The sequence below is a fragment of the Lathamus discolor genome, chromosome 3 (assembly GCF_037157495.1).
Source record: "Lathamus discolor isolate bLatDis1 chromosome 3, bLatDis1.hap1, whole genome shotgun sequence".
NCBI classification, from domain to species: domain Eukaryota; kingdom Metazoa; phylum Chordata; class Aves; order Psittaciformes; family Psittacidae; genus Lathamus; species Lathamus discolor.
Genome location: NC_088886.1, coordinates 5,688,872 through 5,712,134, shown reverse-complemented (window position 1 = coordinate 5,712,134; position 23,263 = coordinate 5,688,872). Strand labels below are relative to the sequence as shown.

General features: G+C 41.8%; 1 protein-coding gene across 11 annotated transcripts in view; it reads right to left on the bottom strand.

Annotated features, from left to right (window-relative positions):
* The window catches only part of DAB1 (DAB adaptor protein 1), a 484,717-nt gene that overhangs the window by 7,676 nt on the left and 453,778 nt on the right, over window positions 1–23,263 (bottom strand). For 8 of the 11 annotated variants that reach the window (XM_065673261.1, XM_065673260.1, XM_065673259.1 and 5 more), the window contains 6 exons: window positions 13,607–13,663; window positions 10,582–10,644; window positions 9,340–9,448; window positions 6,412–6,960; window positions 5,540–5,667; window positions 4,589–4,687 (listed from right to left, as the gene is read on the bottom strand). In XM_065673261.1, coding sequence (XP_065529333.1) covers window positions 4,604–4,687; window positions 5,540–5,667; window positions 6,412–6,960; window positions 9,340–9,448; window positions 10,582–10,644; window positions 13,607–13,663 — 990 coding nt within the window. In that variant the 3' untranslated portion in view covers window positions 4,589–4,603. The remainder of the gene's footprint in view (window positions 1–4,588; window positions 4,688–5,539; window positions 5,668–6,411; window positions 6,961–9,339; window positions 9,449–10,581; window positions 10,645–13,606; window positions 13,664–23,263) is intronic. The other 3 variants (XM_065673264.1, XM_065673266.1, XM_065673265.1) reach the window with 2 other exon arrangements.

Here is a 23,263-nt window from a genome sequence, read left to right as displayed (position 1 = left end):
GGCGAGCTGCACAGTAAGTTGTTTCTTGTTTAGGGGAAGAAGTTGCAGGAATGGCAGGGTACCTGGCTACTTCAGGTGGGCTTGAAGGCACTGGAAGAGGTGAGAAACCCATGCATGAGCTGGTCACTTTAAAACTGATAGCTTGAAGGGTATTGTAGCAGTGGAGACAAAGGCAAATCTGCAGGATGCCTTTGTTCATAGAGCAGCCCGAATTCCTCTGACCTTATCCCTTCAGATACCCTGGGACATATGATGATGAACAAACAAGCAGGAGTCCTGAAAGGACAGTTTTAGGGTTTCTCTGGAATGAACCAGTATTTCCCAGTCTGTGATCCCTTTCCAAACACACAACACTACTACTTTTCTCTCAGATTCACAGCCCTGTGCGGTACTTTGTCCTTGGTTTGAGAATGATACTCTTGAGAATAGGTCACCTATAATCATTACGAGTTTCCCTTTGGACTCTTTTCAGTTCCTATTGAGCCAGATGAATGATAGTAACAGATCCTACAAACACAGCCTTTGATATTTTGAGCCTATTCAGAGTCCTAGTGCAATAGAAAAGGAGCAGAAGGAAGAGGAGGATGCAGAATCAGCTTGATGTGTCCTCCTGAGGCTCACTAAGCTCCCAGATAAAGCCACTGCTTTGTCCGTAAGTCGTTATTTCTTTTGCAGGTTTCTAATAACAGTTACAGTAGTCCATCCTGGAGCTGACTAAGATTATTAGGAACATTTATCACTAAGAATGGCACTTGCTCAAAGATGGATGATGGCAGCGGGCCACCGAAGTACCACCAAAAGCTGATAGACAAATATTCTAATGAACTGTTGCTCTCCTGACAGCGCTGACTGCATCATGAAGGGTGTGACATATTTTGAGGGCTTATAATTGTCTGCACACATTTCACAGAGCAACTAAACAACTTTTTCAGGAAGATATGCTCCAGCCACAAATGTTTTGAAGGCTTCTTGAGAATCTCTCATGAACGACTGCCAGTGCAAGTCTTGAACTGGGCAGCTAATCAATAGAGCTGCATTTGTTCCAGCACTAAAAATGACTTTTATTGCAATAATTGTGGTATCAAATATTCCTTTACTCTCAGAATTTTCACCCCGTAGCTAATTTGCCTTCAAGAACCAGCTTGTGTGGTCCATATGGAGTTAGCCCGCATGCGTGATATCTGATCCCAGCATTCATGATGCATATATTCTTTCTATAGTCAGGATGCTTTGTTAGGAGATGCTGGCCAGCATAACCACCGATAACCAGATAAGCCTGGCATCAGAGAGCCAAAGTTTGCTCCTCATCTTCCCTTTTCTCATTGTGCTTGAAGGCTTCTATAGCCTTTGCTAAGCACTCAACTGTATAGCCTCAGGGCTTCCTAGTGCCACGGTGTGCCAGACACATTGCTGAGGCTGAAATTCCCCCAAGAACAAAAATATCCACACTAGCATGGTCTCCACCTAACACCCTGTAATTCAGGCTGATTGAGTGCACTGATGCAAAGAGGACGAGCAGATTAAAACTCCTCTGTTCAAACTTCTTGCTTTAATCTGAAATGTCGATAATAAGAAACCTTTAACACATTTTGCAGGATCATAGCTAAATACTTTTCTTTCTCTCTCTCTTCTTTCACCATAGTTATCCCACACACAGTCTAAAGACAGCAGCAGGGCTTAAATGCAAGTCAGCTGAAGATGGCAGTCTTATTATTCAGTGTTCTCCTTGCCTCTTCTGGAAAATCACTATTCATCCTCAACGCCGCTCATAAACAAAGGGAAAACAACTGAATACAAATCTTGCTATGAGTAGCTCTGCAAAGAGTTGACTTTATTTCACCTGCGAAAGTTAGAGCTATATGCTTATCTCCAACCACAAAGGGACAAGAAGTAAAGTGTCCATAAAATGTCATATTTACCTACTAAGAACCTATAGCTATTGGTAGAAGAGTGACTTATACGAACAGCTATAAAATTTTGAGACCTTAAGTTGCAAAGCGCAAAAAGTAGAAAGGAAAAACGCAGAAAGTAAAGGAAAGATGCTGAATTTTTTCTAAATGAAAATGTGTCATATCAAAAGAAATCACAAAACCTTGAAAGATCAGGGTACAAAATACCAGGAGGGTGAGCATTCTGAATACGTCAAGAGAAGTAAAGACACTGTACGGGTATAGCTGATTTCACAGAGATGCTGGGACCAGATACAGTCGAAATTACTGAACAAAACACTATGTCATGCTCCTGAGAGGTCCATTCATCTGAGCTGTGTACTGTGCTGTTCTTGGTGTGAGGAACCATGTTCCAAAGAGTATAGCAATCTCCCATCTACCACACAAAAGTGACTTTTGTGAAGACTGTCATTCTTTTGTACTACATGTTTCTCCCCATTAAGTTTCTCCCCGAATGTGGAGCTCAATACACAACGCAGTAGTAAGTCCTGAATTGATGATTTGCCATGGAGATTAGACTTTCTGTTGCTCTGACGATAGTAGGCTTCAGTATGAGATGGGCTGGTTTTAGCAAGTGGATTTCCTACAGCCTGCTGCTGAATGGCACTGCACAGAAGCACAATGATATTAGTGTAACCTCCCTGGATAGAGGCTTTCTTTTTGTTCAGCTTCTTGTCCTGCCCACAGCTTTTTAGGAATTACTGTAATACGATAATCAGTAACGTTATTTAACATTTCCCAGAATATATTTCTGGAAATTATACATACGCTATGCAAGACTCTACGAGGATTAACGAAAAATAGAAGAAACATATGGAATCACTAGTAATACTCTGTTCTTGTAGCTCCCAGAGACCCTGAATGTATTCAAAGAATGTATTTTACTAAGTGCTATATAAAAGCAGAACAAAAGGAGTCCCTCACTTGACTGCCTTGCATGGTAATGTGCATTAACAGACTTAAACTACTGTTTCAAGTTACATCCAGAACTCCGGGTAGGTAAATGTGTGTGATGCTGGTTTATAAATGATGTTAACTATCTTAGTGACAGTCAGAAAATTAGAAAGAGATTTTATCATTATGCTCCCCAGAATGAATTTCAGAATCATACTGACTATGATAAACCGTCATGAACAAATGTATGTGTGCTTCCAGAGTGTCTGACTCAGTTAAAGGTCAAATCCCCTTTCTTGATAGAGGAAAGAACACTCAAAATGGTCTGAAGTTGGGATAGCAGGCCGAGGTCAGGCAAAGGCAAAGCCAAATTGCTGTGTGGCACCATCCATCTGCAGAAGCAGTTCTTGCTGGAGTACAACAACCAATGGACGCTCTCACTAGAGCAGCTCATCCCAGCTCAACTTTATCCTTACACTATCATTTTTACAGTCAATGAGAGTCTAAAATGCTCTGTGACTCAGTGAGACACAAAGCTTAATGCTACTTTTGCTTCAGCTCCCAAGAGCTAAGCATTACGTTGATGTTACTAAAGAAGAGGGAGATGCCTTCTCACAGCACCACATATTAAAAGATAATCTCATTACTCCCAAGTGGATCAAAGCTAAGCTACTGTAAGATTTCTTTAACCATATTCAATGTACAAAGTAAACTGACTCCTAATGAAACTATTAATTTTGAAGAGAAACCAAATTACTTTGGCTCAGGATGGATAAATCACTGGTAAACACAGTGCAATTTCTGTGCAAAAATCAAAAGGCTTCTACCATTTTTATGGATTTGCTCCAGGAGCTCACTGCTAAAGCACAGAAGCTGCATCAGATCACGTACTTGGGTAATACAAAACATGAATGGCAGACACGGAGAAGATAATGAAACATATCCTTCAAACAGTAACACTAGAGAGTGTTTGGATGGAATAACAATGGCCAGCACTCATAAAACTCTGTAGCTTTACTGTCATATATACTGTACTGAACAAATCACAGAACATTCACTGGCAGCCACATTCTCTAACGTGTTCTATAACACGAAAGATGCAAAGATCATCTTTCCCATCTGTCTGGATTTAAATGACTCATATTTCACCAATAATTTTTAAAACATCAGTATGCCAATGGTAATATGAATGCTCCTCATTTTCAGATGTTTTAATTTGCAGTTGGAGATAAAACTACACACACTTCAATATTTTTACATGCAGATAACAAATGTGCTGCTTCTACTGATTATCACTTTGATTTAGGGTAGAGGTGCTCATGTATCATTACGTAAGTTTATTTAATGTTATGTCTATGGGTAAGATGTCTTATTCCATTTAATAGGTTACATCTGATGAAAGGCCAGAGTAGATTTGATAAAAAGATGTTCTGCCTAATACATTGTTAGTAATAGCTCAGTTTCCTTATTTCCCCTTAATATTCGAACGCAAAGTAAAACAAGTTTACATTTCTTTGAAGCATGCAGGCAGCTGAAACACACATATCTGCATAAGCTGCAACACTTAGTGAATGGCAAAAGCCATGCAAACCACCGAGCATGAGGAATACACTGTGGATAATGGAGAGGGAAAACGGAATAAATGGCAAGGAAAATTAACCATGCACCATGAAAGCAATGGTAGGCACTGGTGGAAGAATAAGTGAGCACCTCATGGTGTAGAGAAAAAAAGGACAGATACCTACCCCAACCTGCGCTATCTAGCTACCGACCTGTGGACTTATAGTATCACCAGTTGGCTCACCAAATGGATCACTGTTGGATGAGGCCTGAGACCCATCAGGCTAGAATACAAGAACATAACACCTTTTTTTCTCAACAATAGGAAGTGAAAAGTCAACAGGAGGTTATTTTCATGCTGTGGGCATAACAAGTACATCCTATCTCATGAAAACCAGAAAGTGAGACCTCGCAGCTGATACATTCTCAAAAGCCATAACGGTTTCCTATAATTGATGCAGGCAGGATGAACCTCACCAGTACCTGCTGGAGCCCATGCAGGAGATGCCACAGGCTTCAGAAGGTACAGGATCAGACAAACCAGAACTGCAAAAGGCACTGAAAGCCAGTGAAACTATGTGAATCAGAAAGAGTCCAAGCTTGCATTACTTTGTACTTTCGGGTTCTTTTTTTGTACAGACTCCCTCTTGCCTTTGGCTCACTTGGGCTCTGATCTACTTAAGATACTGTGATTGAAAGTCATTGCTTGGATAACATTTCTTGCTCTGGTCCACTGAGTCTAAGGCAAAGAATTCACATACTGAAGGCCAGAACATTGAGGAATGTAACTAGGCGAGCAACTGAGATGCAAGAACGTGCAAAACAACATCAAACCATCATCTTTTAACAGACAAACTCTTACATCTCTTTCTGCAGCCCCAGCATGTATGTTGTTTTACCTTGGACTTCCTTATCATCGAGAAGTGAATGCTGGTATGCTAAAAAGGACATTGGATACAACTAAAATATATAAACTTACATATGAATTCTGAGTTTGGCTCCTTGTATCCCCCTTAATTACCACCCAGCCCCATTAGAGCAGCTATTTCTGACACTACTAAACACCATTAAAGTAACTTCTGTCTTTCCTAGCTAAAACCAGCTAATCAGTAAGTAGGAACCTTGTTGCTACTCACAGCCTCTTGCTCCTCACTTTTGCTTGGGCTTTCAAACCCCTCTTCAAAGAGGTCGTCTGCCGCAGGATCACTGGTATGAGATGCTGATGATTTCGATGGAGAACTCTGTCTGGGTGCAGGGGTTGGAGCTAAACCAAAATTAAGGTAACAGCAACAGAACAGACATCTGTTAATTTGTTAAGAAAGCCTCAGCAGCACAAAGTTTGCTCATGCTTAAGAGCCCTCAACTTTTATTACCCCTGGAAATTTCTGACAAGGAGCTGTAAGATCTGATTTTATTCAGCAGTTTGCAAATTAAGTTTGGCTGCATCTGCATACGTCTGCAGGAACCAGGGAGACGCCACTGCATCACATTAAGAATGCTGGAGTCGCCAGCCCTATGGCTGGGCAGTGAAACGGAAGGTCTCTGTCTGGCCCCTGGTAAATCTGTGCTTCATGAATTCTTCTTTTCAGCAATTTGCAAAATCCCCCATCTCCATGCTATGAACATGATACGTTTATTTTACAGCTCTTCCCCCATGTCCAATATCAAGCTATTAAAATCAATACCCACCCCTTAAATTCTTCTAACTATGACTTGGATAGGACCTAAGTGAAACCATTGGTAAGATTGAATGCCAGGGTATTTTGCGACGAGCTTGCATGTCCCTAGCACAGAACATGTGTTACTGTCTTCTTAGAAATTAGATTTCAGACTGCAGCTGTCAGGGCTGTTGATTTCAATGATCTCTGAAGTTCCTCTCTGATACTCTTCTTTAAGGCTGAAACACATTTAATAAGCTAGACCATGCATGAAGGTTCTCAGTCTATATCTGTGTTGCTATTTACTATATGAAAAGATAGAAATGCTTTGAGGAGCAGTGAATACTCACGTGAATTTGTAGATGGTGTCGTGGAAGTCACAGGAGTCAAATTTAACTGAGAGATGTCAAAGTCATCACAATCATCTGCTTCCTGTGCCATCCCAACTTTGTTGAAGTAACTGGAGAAGGCCTCTGAGGTACAACTGAGGGAAGGCTGATCTGGTTTTCTTGATGGCACTGGTGGAGGCTGAGCCATCTGGAAATCTTTAAACATTTCTTTTCCCATTTTCTGTCTGGGCCTGTCTGTCTGTGGACTCGATCTGTTGGAATCACTTGTGGGTGGAACAGTAGCAATAGGAGCAATGGTACCTTGAAACATGGCTGCTTGTAAAGGCAAAACAGTTTGTGTTGGCATGAAGGCAGTTGGTTGGAACTGACCAGCTACAGATGGCCACGGTTGCTGAGTAGGAGGAAAAATACCGGGTTGGCCCCACGCTATCGGCTGTCCTCCCTGCATCACCTGAGCAACTGGAGGCTGAGCACCCATGGCCAACTGCTGTTGAACAAGTGGTTGCTGTCCCCAGAAGGAGGGCAGAACAGCTCCCATGGCAACATAACCTTCAAAGAATAAAGATAGCAGGGGGGAAAAAGAAAGATGAAAGATTTTAACACTGCTGTCAAGTGGATGCAGAAAAAGCTACACAATAAATCAGAAACACGCAGGTCACATTAGTGATCCCAGTGCTTCAGCACACTTGAAAACTGAAAGACATGGTTGAATTCTCATCACCGAACAAATACTTGCATACAGAAACATAGGCTGGTGGATATAGACAATAATCGTTCCCCTTATCTGAAATGCTCTTTTCTTCCTCAGTGAGTACCCCCATGGATCAGTTAAGACCTGTGTGCATGGATCTTGTTGGGACTGAACATGATCATAGAATCCTAGAGTGGTTTGGGTTGGAAGGGACCTTAAAGCTCATCCAACTCCAACCCCTGCCACGGGCAGGGACACCTTCCACTGGAGCAGCTTGCTCCAAGCCCCTGTGTCCAACCTGGCCTTGAGCACTGCCAGGGATGGGGCAGCCACAGCTTCTCTGGGCCCCCTGTGCCAGCGCCTCAGCACCCTCATAGGAAAGAACCTCTTCCTTATATCTAACCTAAATCTCCCCTCTGTACTGGCTCATGCTGGGAAGGAGTTCATCTTTTCAGAGGTGCCCATATGCTGCTAAAAAACAGGCAGCCAGAGAAAGCAGAGGGAAGGAAGAAGATGCCCAGGATTCCCTCCTCTCTGGAGCTCTGCCAGTGTTCCTCCTCCTTTTTGCTTTTATTATTCATTGGGGAGAGTGACCCACCAACACCAGCTAGCTCCTGCCAATGGCACAGATACAAAACTGGATCTAAGTTAGAGGGAAAAACCTTTAGATATGTTAGATGACAGCTCAAGGGCCCTCTAACGACAGTGTGACTTTCTTGCAAGAGGAAGCCTGAGCCATCTCTTCTGACACAGTTACAGCTCAAACCACTGGGACTCTGAATAGCAGAGAAGTGCCTCAAATTGCTTATCAAAAAGTCAGAGCCCAGATGAATTCAGATTTAAAAAATCACATTTTGTTATTAATTGGTTACTTGAGAGCACGAAAAAGATCTTGAGCTTTTGCTGTACTACATACCTAGTAAAAATAAACTGCTTTAGGTATTCTTGTAGCATAAACCCCTCCTACCCCTGCTAATCTAAGGATTAAGACTAAAATGATACTGGCTTCCTATCAGACCTGGAGCCTTCTCTTAAGCTACAAAGGGTTTGACTCTGTAGGAATTATATGATCAAATGCATTGTTATTTACACTGAAAAAAACACCCCAAACTAAAAGTGCTGTAAAAATGTTACAATTTAAACCATGTAATACAATTCTGTTCCACTGATAGAAGTACTAGGCTTTACAGAGATGCTGTTTTACATTTACATTAATTATTTACTGCTAATACTTTACAATACGCAACCTCTCTTTTAATTGTTTTTAATTGAGTATTTTTCCAAGTCCTCCTGTAGCTTTTCCTCCTCACTTTATTACTAGGCCGCTTTCTAATGCTAACTGTAAGGGTGGCTGCAAAATCTTAAAGGGAAAAGCTCAAAATAAAATACAGAAACCGAATTCTTGAAGACTAAATTAATGATTGATAAAGGAACAGTAACTCAGATACATATCTGCTTCAATAGATGGCTATGATGGATTCTCCAAGTATCCTTTTATCTTGTCGCTACAGTAACCTCTTCCAAGCAGTGAAGGTTTCCATCTGACATTATCCCTAAACACTTCACCATCAGTGTAACCTTTCTGAGATGCAGTGGCTAATCTGATGCTGTAACGCAGCTCGTCAGAGGAGTTAACCAATTAGGAAGTCACTGTTGAATGATTCAAGGCACTCCTCCTCCTTTTGCTAAGCTCTTGCAGTGCTCCTTGTATCCCAGGGAGAGATCAGCAGTCAAAACCACATGCCTTGTGTGTCTGTGCAGAATGCTACATGGCTTTTGAATTTGGAGCACTTTAAGGAACACAGAAAAGTCTACAGGAAATACCAGGATTTCACTAAGTGGAATACCTTTGAAATGCAATCCCATTCTCCATGTCTTATGCTCTGTTCAAGGGACGCAGCACAGAATGTTCACTGTTGCCACAAAAGGAGCAAAGCTAACCTAAATGCTTTGTTCTCCCTTGGTACTGTACCTAGAAGGTATGTTATCCAGATGCTGAACTGTGCCTGAACTCCCAGTGACTTTTTTGGCTTTTGCTTAAAAAAATATAGGAATATTCAAAATAATAGACTCCCCGCTTGTTAAAGACTTGTTTTGCCTTGCCCTGCAGCACTGTCCTCAAAACCCTTCCCCACTTCCACTCTACTACATTAATGCCCTGAGCACTGAAATGCAAACCAGGGCTGAGAACTGATACCAAATCTGAGTTGAGCGTCTATTTCCGGTAGATTTCTTACCTGAGGGTACGGCAGCAGTGCTGAAAGGTACAGAGCCAAACATGTCTGTACTAGCAGGAAGTGACTGGGATGAAGATGGGATAAAGGCATCACCTGGAGTAGCAGGAGTCTGCAAAAAGACAGGAATAAAATACAATGATGGCATATCAGCTGCAGCTTCTGCAGCACGACTTTGCTGCCGCATCATCCATAATTCTAAAAACACAGGTTTGGAGGGAAGCAAGGGAAAGAAAAAAGAACGGAAAGATGTAGAAGGAACAAAGCAATAGAAATAAGCGTATCAGAATTTGCTGGAAACAGGAGAAAGAAAGAAAGAAAATGAGAGACTGCACCTGAGGAACAAATAAAACTAACATTTGCCTGGAAAACCTCTCATACAAAATATGGACAATATTTCTTTCTCCAGAAGATAGAGACTTGTGATTCTACGTGTTAGGTGACAACGAGCAGAGGCAGTGACCAACACATTTGCGTAAGAAACAGTAAAGGTAAATGAAGTATCTGCAGGATTGATGGAAAAGTGAATAAATGTTGCTTCCTATTAAACAACAGGATTAGAACTATATTAAAGGAGAAACCCAACCAAGCAGGCTAAGGATGAGGAGACAGCACTCTGAACATCTAGTCCCAGACATGCTCCAGAGTACCTTGCGTGTCTGAGGCTCCTGACTTCACAGTCACTCAATATATTCAGCATATCCATACTCCCTTATAGCTTAGTGTAAGGTTCAGAAACTCTATAGAAAAATGACTGAGGTTTCATTTTATAATGCAGAAAAGCACGCGGAGAAAATTTCCTTTGCCCTCAAAACACATTCAGCCTTTTCTCTCTTCACTGCTTTATCTTCCTTCCTTTAACAGCAGTTCTGGGATATGTGCTTGGTGGAACCAAAGAGACATGATATATAAGGCTGTAACTGGATCTTAGAATCTTCCTGCAGTGCAGTGGCGAGACAGAATGCAGTGAAGCATGTACCCCTGATAAACACCAGGGAAGGAGATCTGCAGCTCAGGTTATATCTTATGTGACACCTAGCCCTATATCAGAAAAATAAAAATTGAAGAGATTTTTTGCACTGACTCCACATTCAATTTCTTCCCCTTTATTTTCTTGCAACATAAAAAGTACTTTGAAATCCTTCCTACAGGAATGGCTGACGACCTGAACTGTAAATGTGACCCATAAACGTGCTGAAAATAGCGTGTAGAAAAACGCACAGTTCAGTTTCCGTGGGTACTCACTGGGGGAGAGGTTACATCAGGAGGAGTGGACATGTCCCCAAAAAGCTCTAGTTGGGTAACAGCCTGTGAAGAGAGAAAAAAGAGAAACAACCCCTTTATTTTCTGAGGAGAAGCAGCTGCGAGTTAACTACTTCCAATGTGTAAAGTTAACTAGTAATGGCTAGGAAGACAAATCCCCCTAAAGAGACGTAGGCTTCAAAGGTCAAATCCCATATGGAGGAAGCACATGGGTTCAAGCTGTGGGATTTTGATATTGCTGATGGACCCAAACAGACGGCAGCTGACCCTGTAAAATGATTCCATAGGGAATTCTCCACCATCAAAAAAATGAATAAAGCATAAAAAACTAACCAGAATGGGACTGGATGCATTACTGCTCTGCCCGCATCATCAGAGAGCACCAAGCATGATTTATGGCCAGCACCTTTCCTAAATCCCCATTTCAAAACACAGCAGCAGACTATGGAAGTGATAGAAGGCTACGGAAGGGAAGGGCTTTTAAAGTGCTGCCTGATTTCCCCTGGCCCATGGGACAGGTTTGACCTGGATAAGTGGATTTCAAGGAGGATGCACAACTGGGTTATTGTGAGTTTGTAGCTCTACATCTAAATCATGCCAAAATGTTTTCTGAGGGTGTCCTTCAGTTTGATCGCAAAATAGGTCACCCATACAGGTCTCAACTGGACCAGAAGAGAAAAAGCACTTTCATAATAAGGAGCTCCTTGGGTGGCTGCATAATCAAAGCTCCTTCACATACTCTGGAGTAAAATTACTTTCTTCCACCCATCTACCTCTACCAATCAGTTCAGATGAAGTCCAGGAATGATAAAGCATGGATCCCTTATAGCTCTGCAGGAAACCTAATCCACATCTACCATCCTTATCAGAGTGGCTATTCTGGACAGCTTTGATGGGAACTCAGGAACTATTCTTTCTCCACCACCTTTCTTCTGCTTACTGTCTTTCCTTCTTCCCTGTATCATACTGCATCACACTCACACACCTGAGAAGCCATAAATGTCATCGTGAATGAGATTTAATGCAAATCTTGATTCAGTTTGTTGAACTTCCTCCCTAGCTTAGGGACATAAACCTTGCAACCTATCACATATGCAGGTTTGAAATTCAGTTGAGTCCTGACTTACAAAGGCTCTGGACATAGACCACATGGGCTGCTTGTTCTTTACAACCTACCAAACGAACAAGATCACCCAAAGAATTTTTTCCTGCCCTCAACCTTCTATTAGAAAATGACCCTTTAAGAAATAAGGCTATCATTCAAAATATAATAATTGCAAAGATTTATATATTTCTGCAATCCAATCTCTATTCCCATATACAAAAGCAACGCTCCAATCGCTTAGACCTGTAATTTGTCTAGCAGCTTGGATGACTCCCAGATTTCTGTCTAATGATGTACCTAAGGATGAATTACTTCACATTTCCTCACATCATGTCTTGTATTAAATAGATCACATTGCTTTAGTGCTATGGCAATATATTTGCTTCTTATGGGCTTATATATCCCTCTCTAAGTATCTGCATGGAGATGGAAGAAGGAAGAAAGAAGAAAAACCATGTTTTCTTCAGGATACACCAATTCGACACCAATTCTAGTATACATTACTAAAATACTGCTAGAAGTAGCTTCAGCAAAAAAAAGCTCAGAAGTCACTTCTGCAACGTGTGCAAACACACGGGGCAAGCATTGTTAAAACGCCCAAGCAAAGTCAGAATGACAACTGCAGCACCCGTTTGGAAATCACTTCAAGCCTCCTGCAGGTGCTACTGACTCAAGAGATGCCAGATGACACCAAATCACTGAAAGAGCAACCTTCTTCTCATCTCTCCAAATTGCTTGTTCAGCACCACCCCTAAATCTGCCTTTTCCTTGCATCACTGGTGAGCTTTTCACTGTTTTCTTCTCTCTGGCTTGGTAAGAAACAGCTCCTGTCTTTGGCAGGGGGGTTGGAACTGGCTGATCTTAAGGTCCTTTCCAACCCAAACTATTCTACGATTCTATGAACAAAGGTGAAGAAGTGAAAGAGCAAGCCAGAGGGGATGTGAAAGGGTAGGGCACACATGGTTATACAGACTAAGAGGAACTGTCTGTAAAGTCATACGTTTGTTGTGGAAAAAATATTAACCATTTCATGTAGAAGGCCAGGTTGAACGGGGCTTGAAGCAAGCTGCTCTAGTGGGAGGCGTCCCTGCCTGTGGCAATGTGTTGGAACTGGATGAGCTTTAAGGTCCCTTCCAATTCCAAAACATTCTATGATCCTTTGGTACATATTTGAAAGGTGGTAACTCTGATCTCCATGCCTTGATACCCCTGTGAAGTGGGAATAATAATACTTTTCAGAGTGTTTCAAGCTGATGGATCTTTGGAAACTCTGCACAGACATAACTCTATTAAAGTTCTTAAAAGAAACTCTATGGATTGATTTATACACAGGCAGCTGGAGAGTGACAGGAAAGCTGTCTTCGCTGTTTGTTGTAATACACATCCTTCACAATATTCCCCAAGAAAAAGGCATATATGCACAGGGGAGGTACTTCTTAACAGAATAGGAACCTTATGTGCAAGAGGAGCTACAGAACTATGCCAGAGAATGCAAACAGAAATTTAGTGGGAACACAACTTCCTCATTTACTTACTAGAGACAGCTTTAAACAGCAACACTTGGAGGTGGGATTTTAAAGTCCCGAGTGGTTCAGATCTGGATTCTGGATCTAGGTTTTTTGATACAACCCTATTCTCAGCTGAAGAAATGAATGCATCTTCTCTGACATAGACGTAGTTTTATCCACTTGCAGCATATGAAATTCTGGGTACCAAATAGTTATCTTTTATTTTTGTGATTTCACTGTCTCCACAGAACTGATTTCACCCATTAGGCCTTTCTAAATTATTCACATCCGATATTAGTGAAGTTAATCCCAAACAGAACATTTTCAAATTGCACGTTTCCTATAGATGATTTAATCTCTATTTCCTTAAAACATTTTAGTGTCACAACCTTACCTGAGTGACTGAAACAAGATTTTCATCAATGTCCAGCAATAAGTTTCCATTCTGCAGCTGTAAAGCATGATTTATGAAATGAAATGAATGATTTATGAAAATGACATGAATTTCTGAGCATGAAAATGATAACCTCCATAATTATTGCCTTCAGTATTGAAATGAAAACCCTTTCCATCTTGCAGCAAGCACAGATGTAAAATCACGTAGTAAAAACAGTGAGTTTGCTTCTGAGATATGGAGCAAACATGCATGTTATTCATGCTAAATCTCATCTTCTGGTGTATAAGGCAATTTTACCACTTGTATCATAAGTATCTATTTTCCCAGATATTTATTAATTCAGCAATAAGCATAGCCTGTGAGCTCTGATCCTGCTTACATCAGTGGAACTTTTCACTGCCTTGGTGAAAGACAGGACTTAACATCCCAAATGGGAAAAAAGCTGTAAAACCACGTATGTGCAGAAAACCACAGCTTTCTCTTAACTAAAGAACTATGACATCAATGTAGACCTAGTGAAGGTGAATATTTTCCTTCTATAGTATTTTTTAAAATCACTTACAGAAACCAATCCAAGTTATATTTAAATCCATAGCTTGTGTGTATGTAATTACATGTTGGAGTATGCTGCTCACGCATGCATCCATATCTATATCCATCTACATATTTAATACAATTTATCACTTCAATGTCCTCAGATTGCTAACCATATTTACTGTAGTGTCGGTGATTTTATTTCTTGAGAAACAAACATAACAGTAAGTTATCAAAAATCAAATCTTTGATGACTGAGAAGTTTCATACAAGCTCCCAGCCAGTAATCCCATCTTAAACCAAAGGCATTTAAAAACCTCAGAAACAGCCTAGAATGCTTTATTTCCCTCCTTCATCTCACCACAGACTGGAAGAAAAGAGGCTGGCAAAAGGCAAAGCTAAAGGAGGAAAATGCCACCATCCACAACTGGGAGAGGACTCAGTTCTGGGGGCTGACAGCATCTTCACCCAGCTCCAGATAAGGAAAGCATGAACGAAGCTTTGTTCATTTATTCAAAGAACTCCACAGACCTTGAGAATATTCTTAAAATGAACCCAGAAGGGTTTACACCTTCAGGAGGGACTAATTTTGGCTGCTAGTTAATCACTTCTTGTTCTGACAGCCCTCCTGTTTAACCTCCCCATCCTCCAGCACCCAGGGATGCGGCTCGCGTCACTTTGTAGCTCCGAACCCCCCAGCCACACCGATCACTCTGTGAAACCAGCTGAGAAATAACCATGTCTCAGCACAGAGGAAACATGTGTGCAGTGTTCAACGGACCATTAGAAATTCCCACCTGCGCTACAGCGGGACCTTGCAGAAAACATTTGCCCAACATGTCATGGTGCATCCCCAAGTGCCCAATTATCATGTAGCACTTGAGCTGCATCTTCCATTAGCTCGTGTTCTGCATCACACACTGGTGAGGAGACACTTCCTCAGGGTGAAACATCCCTGTCTGTTATAGCATGGAACAGGCAGCAACGGCGACTGTGCCAAGGCTGCAACACGGTTACAGAGGGCAGAATTTGGCTCTTTGAGCCTTCCTCCAGTTTGTGTTTTTGCTACTGAGCGCTTAACCATCACAAGTAAAGTCCTCTCCCTCCTTGCCCAGTGCATGACATTAAATAACCAGAAGCCTGGAAAGATGCTCCAGTCCTTCATCCTTCTCTAGGATTGTTGCCTGTGGGCTTCTCCACAGGGCAATGTAAAAGCTTGCTTTAACTATTCAAAAATGCATCCCCTTGAATATGAAAACACCCCTACAGCTTAGCCAACCAGGAACACACCACTCACTTGCACCCCGCCGTGCAGACCGAGGCGGAGGGAGAAGTATTAATCCTTGTATCGCAGTGACATTAAACCTATAATGAAGGCTCCATCTTCCTATGAAGGCAGGTGAGACATGCCGCAAATCTTCTAAACATGAAATATGTAAATCTGGCTTCTTAAAGCAGCAGCAAGCTTTTTAAAGCACTCCAGCCAGTAATGGAATTCCTCATGACGCTTCTTACTGTTCAGTAAAGAAAAACGTACTATGCAAGAGCTGGAGAAAAACCAGTACAGAGACAAGTAAACTGCAGCCTTCATAAAGCTGAACCTAGACCAATTCGCCTCCCTTACAGTATTCATTCTGATTACCAGGTACTCCGAAAACCATCTTTTCTAAGCAATGTGAAAGTTCAGCTTTTAAAAGAGAAATCTAAGATGGACCTCTTGCACTCACAGGAATGTGAAACACTTTATTTCTTTCACTTCTAAATACATAAACAGCCAGAATATCCAACTTCTGTTAGTCAATCTTGTTTTACCAACAGCTAGGGATCTACACTGACTTGCAGAATGAGAAAACCTGCTTAATATCGCTCTGCTTCTGCAAGCAGGATGATAAAAGAGTGTCTAAGAGAATGTGGTTTTGAAATGTCAGAGAATGAAGCAAAGATGGTGCTTAAAAAGCATGAAAATGTATTCAAGTAAGTAAATTGTACTCTGTTACAGAGCTCAGACATTAAAAAAAGAGTACAAAGGATACTAAATATAGCAAATAACCAGCAACTAGTAATTAACCTTTGAGCTGGGTATTAGCTATTCAAATCTATTACACCAGCAGAGGGATTTAAACCTGGTTTCCTGCATTCAGGGTAAGCGCTGCACCAGTTGGCCCAGTAGACAAAAGAGTGATCATCCAACTGTGCCGCCTCGCTGCATTTCAAATTCCCTTTTCCCAACATGTATTTTACCCTGGCAGTCTAATGACAAGTCAAATGGTTAGTCAAACTAAACACTTGTGTTCCTATTTTACTTGAAACGATAAATATTTTGGCTATGTCAAGTATTTGTTTCTGGTGGTTTGAATCATTATTTTAGCTCAGCAAAGCTCCGGTTATTTACACAACCTTATACCACAAGTGTTTATATTACTACGAGCTCCATGAGCTGCAAGCAGCTTGCTAATTAACCACAATTCATTCTAAAAAACAATTAGAACTATAACGAAGGAGCATGTCACAAGCATGACTGAAGTGATCATTAGTCAAACCACGTCTAGTAGGTTGAGACATACTGAAAACAACCAACAAGACATATTGTTTTGCTGTGAAACCACTGTTGGATTAATGAAGTAGCATGATAACTCAACAAAGCACTGCTCAATTGCTTCCGAATTAAAGAGAATACACTGAAGAATATGTGTGTGAAAAAAGCATTGTCAACGCCTTTGCAACCTTCAGCTTCCTACAGATCCTAAAGATCCTCAAATGCCATGAGCTTTCCCAGTTACAGAGGTAGCGGCAGTGTTACCATCAACCCTGATTTATACAGGTATGGCTGAGAACAATCTTTTAGTTGTAAGGCTGCTGTGAACATTTAGGGTGATTCCCAAATGGTATAGGCCACATTAACAGCATGGGTTACCATAGACCTACACTGATGGATCTTTATCCAAGATACATGCATTTGGGCATCCATTACTTATACAGGGTTCAAATCCAGTGCTCAGAATCCTGGGGGATATAGGAACCCTCCTGTTTGAAGTTTCTCTTACCAGTTTCATAAGTAATTCTTACTTGCCAGAGGCATTCTTGTTCAAGCAATTCCCTGTATTTTTACTGGAAGTAACAAACCCAAGTTCTGACTTTGGTAAGATGTACCCAACTACAGGGTAGCTTTGAGCTTCATCGCATTCACCAACTGGCTGGTCCCCTTTGCCTGTTCACTGGGAAGCAGAGTATGTGCTGGATAAAAATGCTCATAGTCATGGCTTCACAGCTAAAGAGGTAGGATGGTTAAGGATAATTGACATAATGGAGTACTGAGGAGCGTTTGAGTGAATTGCTTCACTGGTGCTCGATAGCTTCCTTTAAATTAAGGATCTCTTCATATGATCAAAACATATATTCACTCATTTGTTTATTTTCTCTTCATTTGAACGGAATTTAATTCTGAATTCCCTGTGTGCTTTGGGTATTTACTCTTATAGGAAACGGTATTCAAAACGTTTCAATTGGCACTTTTCTCTGACAGCCTCTAATAAATCAAGAGTCCAAAAGAGTAACTCTAGCTTAGAGCCAGACCCATGCTGCTTCCAGGCAACATGACACTCAAGATAATTAAACTTCCCAGAGCACAGAGGATGCTGGTGCAAAGGTCCCAGCTGAAAGGTCACCTCATCTGTATCTTCTCCGGACCCCATGTGGTGGGTTCAGAGAGCATGGTATACACCAGTCGCATCACACACATTCAAAAGAAATCAAGTCCAGAAATACCACTGTGTTGTTGAACTAAGCACTGAGGCTTTCAAATTGTTGACACAAGCTGCAAAAGCTGCTGTCATTTACATTTGTGATGTTCTAATAGGCCCTAACATCTGTCTTTCAGACACATAAGCCTGTCTCTAGATTTAGGTACCTTTATAAAAAGAGGTGCCCCTGCCCATGGCAGTGGGTTGAAACTGGGTGAGCTTTAAGGTCCCTTCCAACCCAAACCATTTAATGACTCTTTGATTTTAAAACACTCGCAAGCACAGTTATACAGGTCTATCTATGCCTTTCAAAATGACACGTGTCTGAAGCTATAACCAAGCTTGAGAAACAAGTTATTTCACCTTCATTACTGAATGCTGCCTCAACATGCTATTTTCCAAGCCTGGAAATTTCCTGAACATCAGCAAGCAAAAATCATAGAATCATAGAATAGTTAGGGTTGGAAAGGACCTTACAATCATCCAGTTCCAACCCCCCTGCCATGGACAGGGACACCTCACACTAAACCATCCCACACAAGACAAGGCTTCATCCAGCCTGGCCTTGAACACCGCCAGGGATGGAGCACTCACAACCTCCCTGGGCAACCCATTCCTGTGCCTCACCACCCTAACAGGAAAGAATTTCCTCCTTATATCCAATCTAAACTTCCCCTGTTGAAGTTTTAACCCATTACCCCTTCTTAGGGTGCATTAGAAAGGGAGTGGTTAGTAGGTCAAGAGAGGTTCTCCTCCCCCTCTACTCAGCCTTGGTGAGGCCGCATCTGGAATATTGCGTCCAGTTCTGGGCCCCTCTGTTCAAGAAGGACAGGGAATTGCTTGAAGGAGTCCAGCGCAGAGCCACAAAGATGATGAAGGGAGTGGAACATCTCCCTTATGAGGAGAGGCTGAGGGAGCTGGGTCTCTTTAGCTTGCAAAAGAGGAGACTGAGGGGTGACCTCATCAATGTTTACAAATATGTGAAGGGTAGGTGTCAGGATGATGGAGCTAGGCTTTTTTCAGTGATATCCAGTGATAGGACAAGGGGCAATGGGTGTAAACTGGAGCATAGGAAGTTCCACGTTAACATCAGGAAGAACTTCTTTACTGTAAGAGTGACAGAGCACTGGAACAGGTTGCCCAGGGGGGTTGTGGAGTCTCCTACACTGGAGATATTCAAGGCCCGCCTGGACAAGTTCCTGTGTGATGTACTGTAGGTTACCCTGCTCTTGCAGGGGGGTTGGACTAGATGATCTTTTTAGGTCCCTTCCAACCCTTGGATTCTGTGGATTCTGTGATTCCTGTCACTACAGTCCCTGATGAAGAGTCCCTCCCCAGCATCCCTATAGCCCCCTTCAGGTACTGGAAGGCTGCTCTGAGGTCCCCACGCAGCCTTCTCTTCTCCAGGCTGAACAGCCCCAACTTCCTCAGCCTGTCTTCATACGGGAGGTGCTCCAGTCCCCTGATCATCCTTGTGGCCTCCTCTGGACTTGTTCCGTGTTCTTCTGTACTTAGTAACGTAGGATAACACTGAATTAATCAGGAAAAAATCACAACAGGTTCTCCCCAGACTGATGCAAAATGCATAGAGCATTTTCCCCAGAACTGTACTCCCTTTAGTTGTGCAACTGATGCTATTTAATGCACACAGCAATACAGACTAGCTAAAGCTACAAACTTTGCTACTTAGAAAGCAGATTGTGTGGAAATAGATGTTTTAGCAAATCAGTATGAGCTGCGGGACTCTGAGCAAATCAAAACGTAGTGAATCAATACAACGTGCAGCTGTGAACTTAATATATCAGGAACCATCAGATAAAATCTGCATCAGTCATAGTGCATAAAGGACAAAAATTCACTGTGTGTACGAGAACTTTACCCCACAATCAATGAACCTGACCCACGGTTCAGCCACACTCTCTTTTGTCCGCTTTGGAGAATATCAGAAGGGACAGAATATTACCTTGGAAAACGTAAGGAAACGAGGTAAGGTCAGGAATGCAAATAAACATGAAGCCATAGGACATGCGACCTAACGGGCTGCATGACTGCAAGGGGGCACTGAAATGTTTATAGCTTATTTATATTGCCCATGTTCTGTATTTAAAGCACAAATCTTAACACCATACTAACACCCATGTCACCCATACCCAACAAGATAACCCTGTTCCAGGGCAAAACCTGTAGCTTTGGTTTGCTTCCTTGTTTCTTGCTTTTTCTGCAGTACGAACAGAGAGAAAAACTGATGGAAAACTGATCAAGGGCGGTGTTGCTGGATTACAGCCTTCCCCATTATGTGTTTATGTCCCAGAATCCTAAAGGATTGCACTGGGAAGTAAAGTTCAATGCTTTGACAGCATGTGATCATTCTGCTGGTGATGCAGTGTTTAGGATCACACTGGGGGAACTGTATTACAAATGCAGGAACTGAAAGCCTGCTAGCAGGAGTACTCCTATGGATTAAAAAGAACTCAATATGTGGCCCGCAATATCAATATGGCATAAAGGAAAAATGAAATCAGGACATTTTATTCCCATCTATGAAACAGTATTCCTACACTAGTAAAACACCCTATTTGACATGCTAGATGCAAAATGCACTTACTTTCAACATTCAGAAACTACGGAGATTAAGAATCAAAGTCTTAAAAAGTCTATACATTAACAATGGATTAATTCTAACATCTAACCCTCCAGATTGCTGGAAATCAGGCTCTGAATTCAGGTTAACAGCTTCTTGAATATTCTTGCTCTACCTGGCATTGCAAGAACAACTTTTCAAGTTGAAATATCCTGAACTTTGAGCTAAGGTGCTAAAATGTACATATGGCATGTATTGTACATAAAACACACGAAGAAACTTCATCACTTTATATTATAGACGTTATAGTCTGGGAAGACTGGAAGGAATAACTGGTTTCTGCTTCCTGCACCCCTAAATTTCTTATTAAGACGCAAACCACAAAATATCTCCAGAAAATACAACTTAAAAGGAGAAACAAAAATGAAAAAATACAGATTTAGTTATTATAGTACTTGATGAGAGAGCTAACATCCTACTAAGTACAGCTTTCACAAGCTGATGGTGGTGATCCCTGCGAAACATCCCTGATGGTGGCTAGCTCCTCTCCTTGGAAAGGAGACACAGGGGTCTGAGCAAGGTCTCAGACCTCTAGTGAAAATTCAGGCTTTAAAGTGCTTTTTGCTGTGGATCCACTCCAAACCCTCTGCTGCATAGCTGTTTATGCCAGTGCTGAGTGAAGGTAAAAGGCTTTTAATCAGTTTTTAGTCGCATTTTTTACGGGTAAAAGCAGAAGCAGAGTACAAAACAGCAGATGATGAGGCCCATGGGTCTTGCTAAAAGGAAAGAAAAAGCACCTTGACAAATCTCAGTGACCTTTTATAATGTAGAAGTAATTAAATCACAGTTAATGACAGACCTTGACTGGTAACACACATACCTAACAAAAGTCCAAACAAAACAGATATATCAGCTACCTGCCTAACATACCAAACCTGCCCCATGGCATTAAGGGATGTGCCTCTTCTGCATCACCCTGACTCAACTGAATGCAGGACCCTCCTGCAGTGCCAACACCTTCTTTCTAACCCCAATAATGGAAAAAAACCCCAAACCCACAAATACAAGTATCTTAAGACATGACAGTGCAATGTGAACAACATCACTGGATATCAGTAATATCCATGACAACTGCCCAGAGGATAACACAGGGCAGGTTGATGCAGGTCACAAAGAAGATGGTACCCACACAGCAGATGGAAACAAATAGCTGATGTGTGGAGAGGCCATTATAATAAGGGCCTCCTGCTACAGCACAAGTCTCGCTATTGAAGGCATGAACGTGACAATGTCTCACCTTCAGGGCTCAGATGTTACCTTTGGTATGGTGCTAAACGTTTCCATTATAAGCCAGCAGTGGTATCAGAGTTAATATTGGTATTAAATCAAAAGGCAAGCTGAGAGGAGGGACACATGGAGCAGAGGTGTTTTCAGTGCTGCACAAAATCGCAGAGCAGTTAATGCAAGGTCTAGGCTGCAGGTACTGATACGTGTATCCACTTCTGTCTATAGAAATAGCAAAGGCCCAGCAAAACACCAAATAAACTCACAAGACATTATCATAACACATATACTTTCAAACTGCGCAACAAGTAGCTGTGCCTCTTAAAAATGCCCATCCCACACCGCAATATTAAACCTTGCACACAAGGTTTAATTGGGTATAACTAAGTCAGGGCATTTGAGCACAGCTAAATACAGCGGGCAGCTTTGCCAGCAGATAGTCAGGCTGGGTCTGAACACACTCTTTCTTCTCATGTCTGAAAATCTGATCTAGAAAGCCTGACTGTGGAGGCTGAAGCCAATGTCACCAGTTTGGAAGCTGTTTCTGTAAAGCCGTTGATGCAGGGCTGTCCATGCCTTCCAGATAACCCCAGGCACGCTTCCTCTGACACGAGACTTGAACAAATCAGACCCGCAAATGCCACTGTAATCAAAGCCAGAATTAAAACTGAGCTTTCCCAAACACAGCTTCTTAGTTCAGGCAGAAGGATCAGGCAACCCTATGGCTTCTAGATCCATTAATTCTCAGGTCCAGCCCACCTGCATCTGCTCCTCCCATGCCTTGCTCTATGGCAGCCAAATTACTCCCTGTCCATTCCATCCCAGTTTAATACTTTCCACATAGTTGTAACTAGTCGAATGACTGCCTGCATTGTAAGGCATCAGTTATAATGCCTTGAATCTTTATAGAGCAGTAAGATGACTTGTTTGAAAGCCTTCATAAAACTGTAAGCAGATAGTTTAGACATTCTGATGAGAAGAGAAGGTTTTATTATGATGTGACTGACAGTCTCCGTGAAGGGTATTTACAGTCTGATTCTTATTACTAAAAACACCATGACAGGTAGAACTTGATGTGGATGCATAATGGGGAGACGATGGGAAATTATGACAAAAAGAGCTCATTAAACATTTCACCTTTTTATAACAGTTAATTTCACATACAGAACTACAATTTCTCAGTGGAATCGGTACCACTTAACACAAGCTTTTTGGGTGAGCTTGCTTTCTTTGTCTGACTTGATGTCTATTCTGACTGAATGGAGGAGAACCGGTCTAAGGAAGGAGCAGAGAGAAAATAGGTACAAGTACATGAAGAGTGAGTTGATACAGAGGAAGGGAGGAAATAGGATACCGTGAACAGTGTGGGTTTGAAGCATGCCCCACAGAGGAAATCTACAAGAGAGCAGGATTTGATGAGAAGGGATGCAGCAAAGAGATGGGGAAATACAAGTACTCCAGTGAGTAAGCAATCTTTTCATCCCAATGTCAGAGAAGGGACTTGGCAACCAGCCA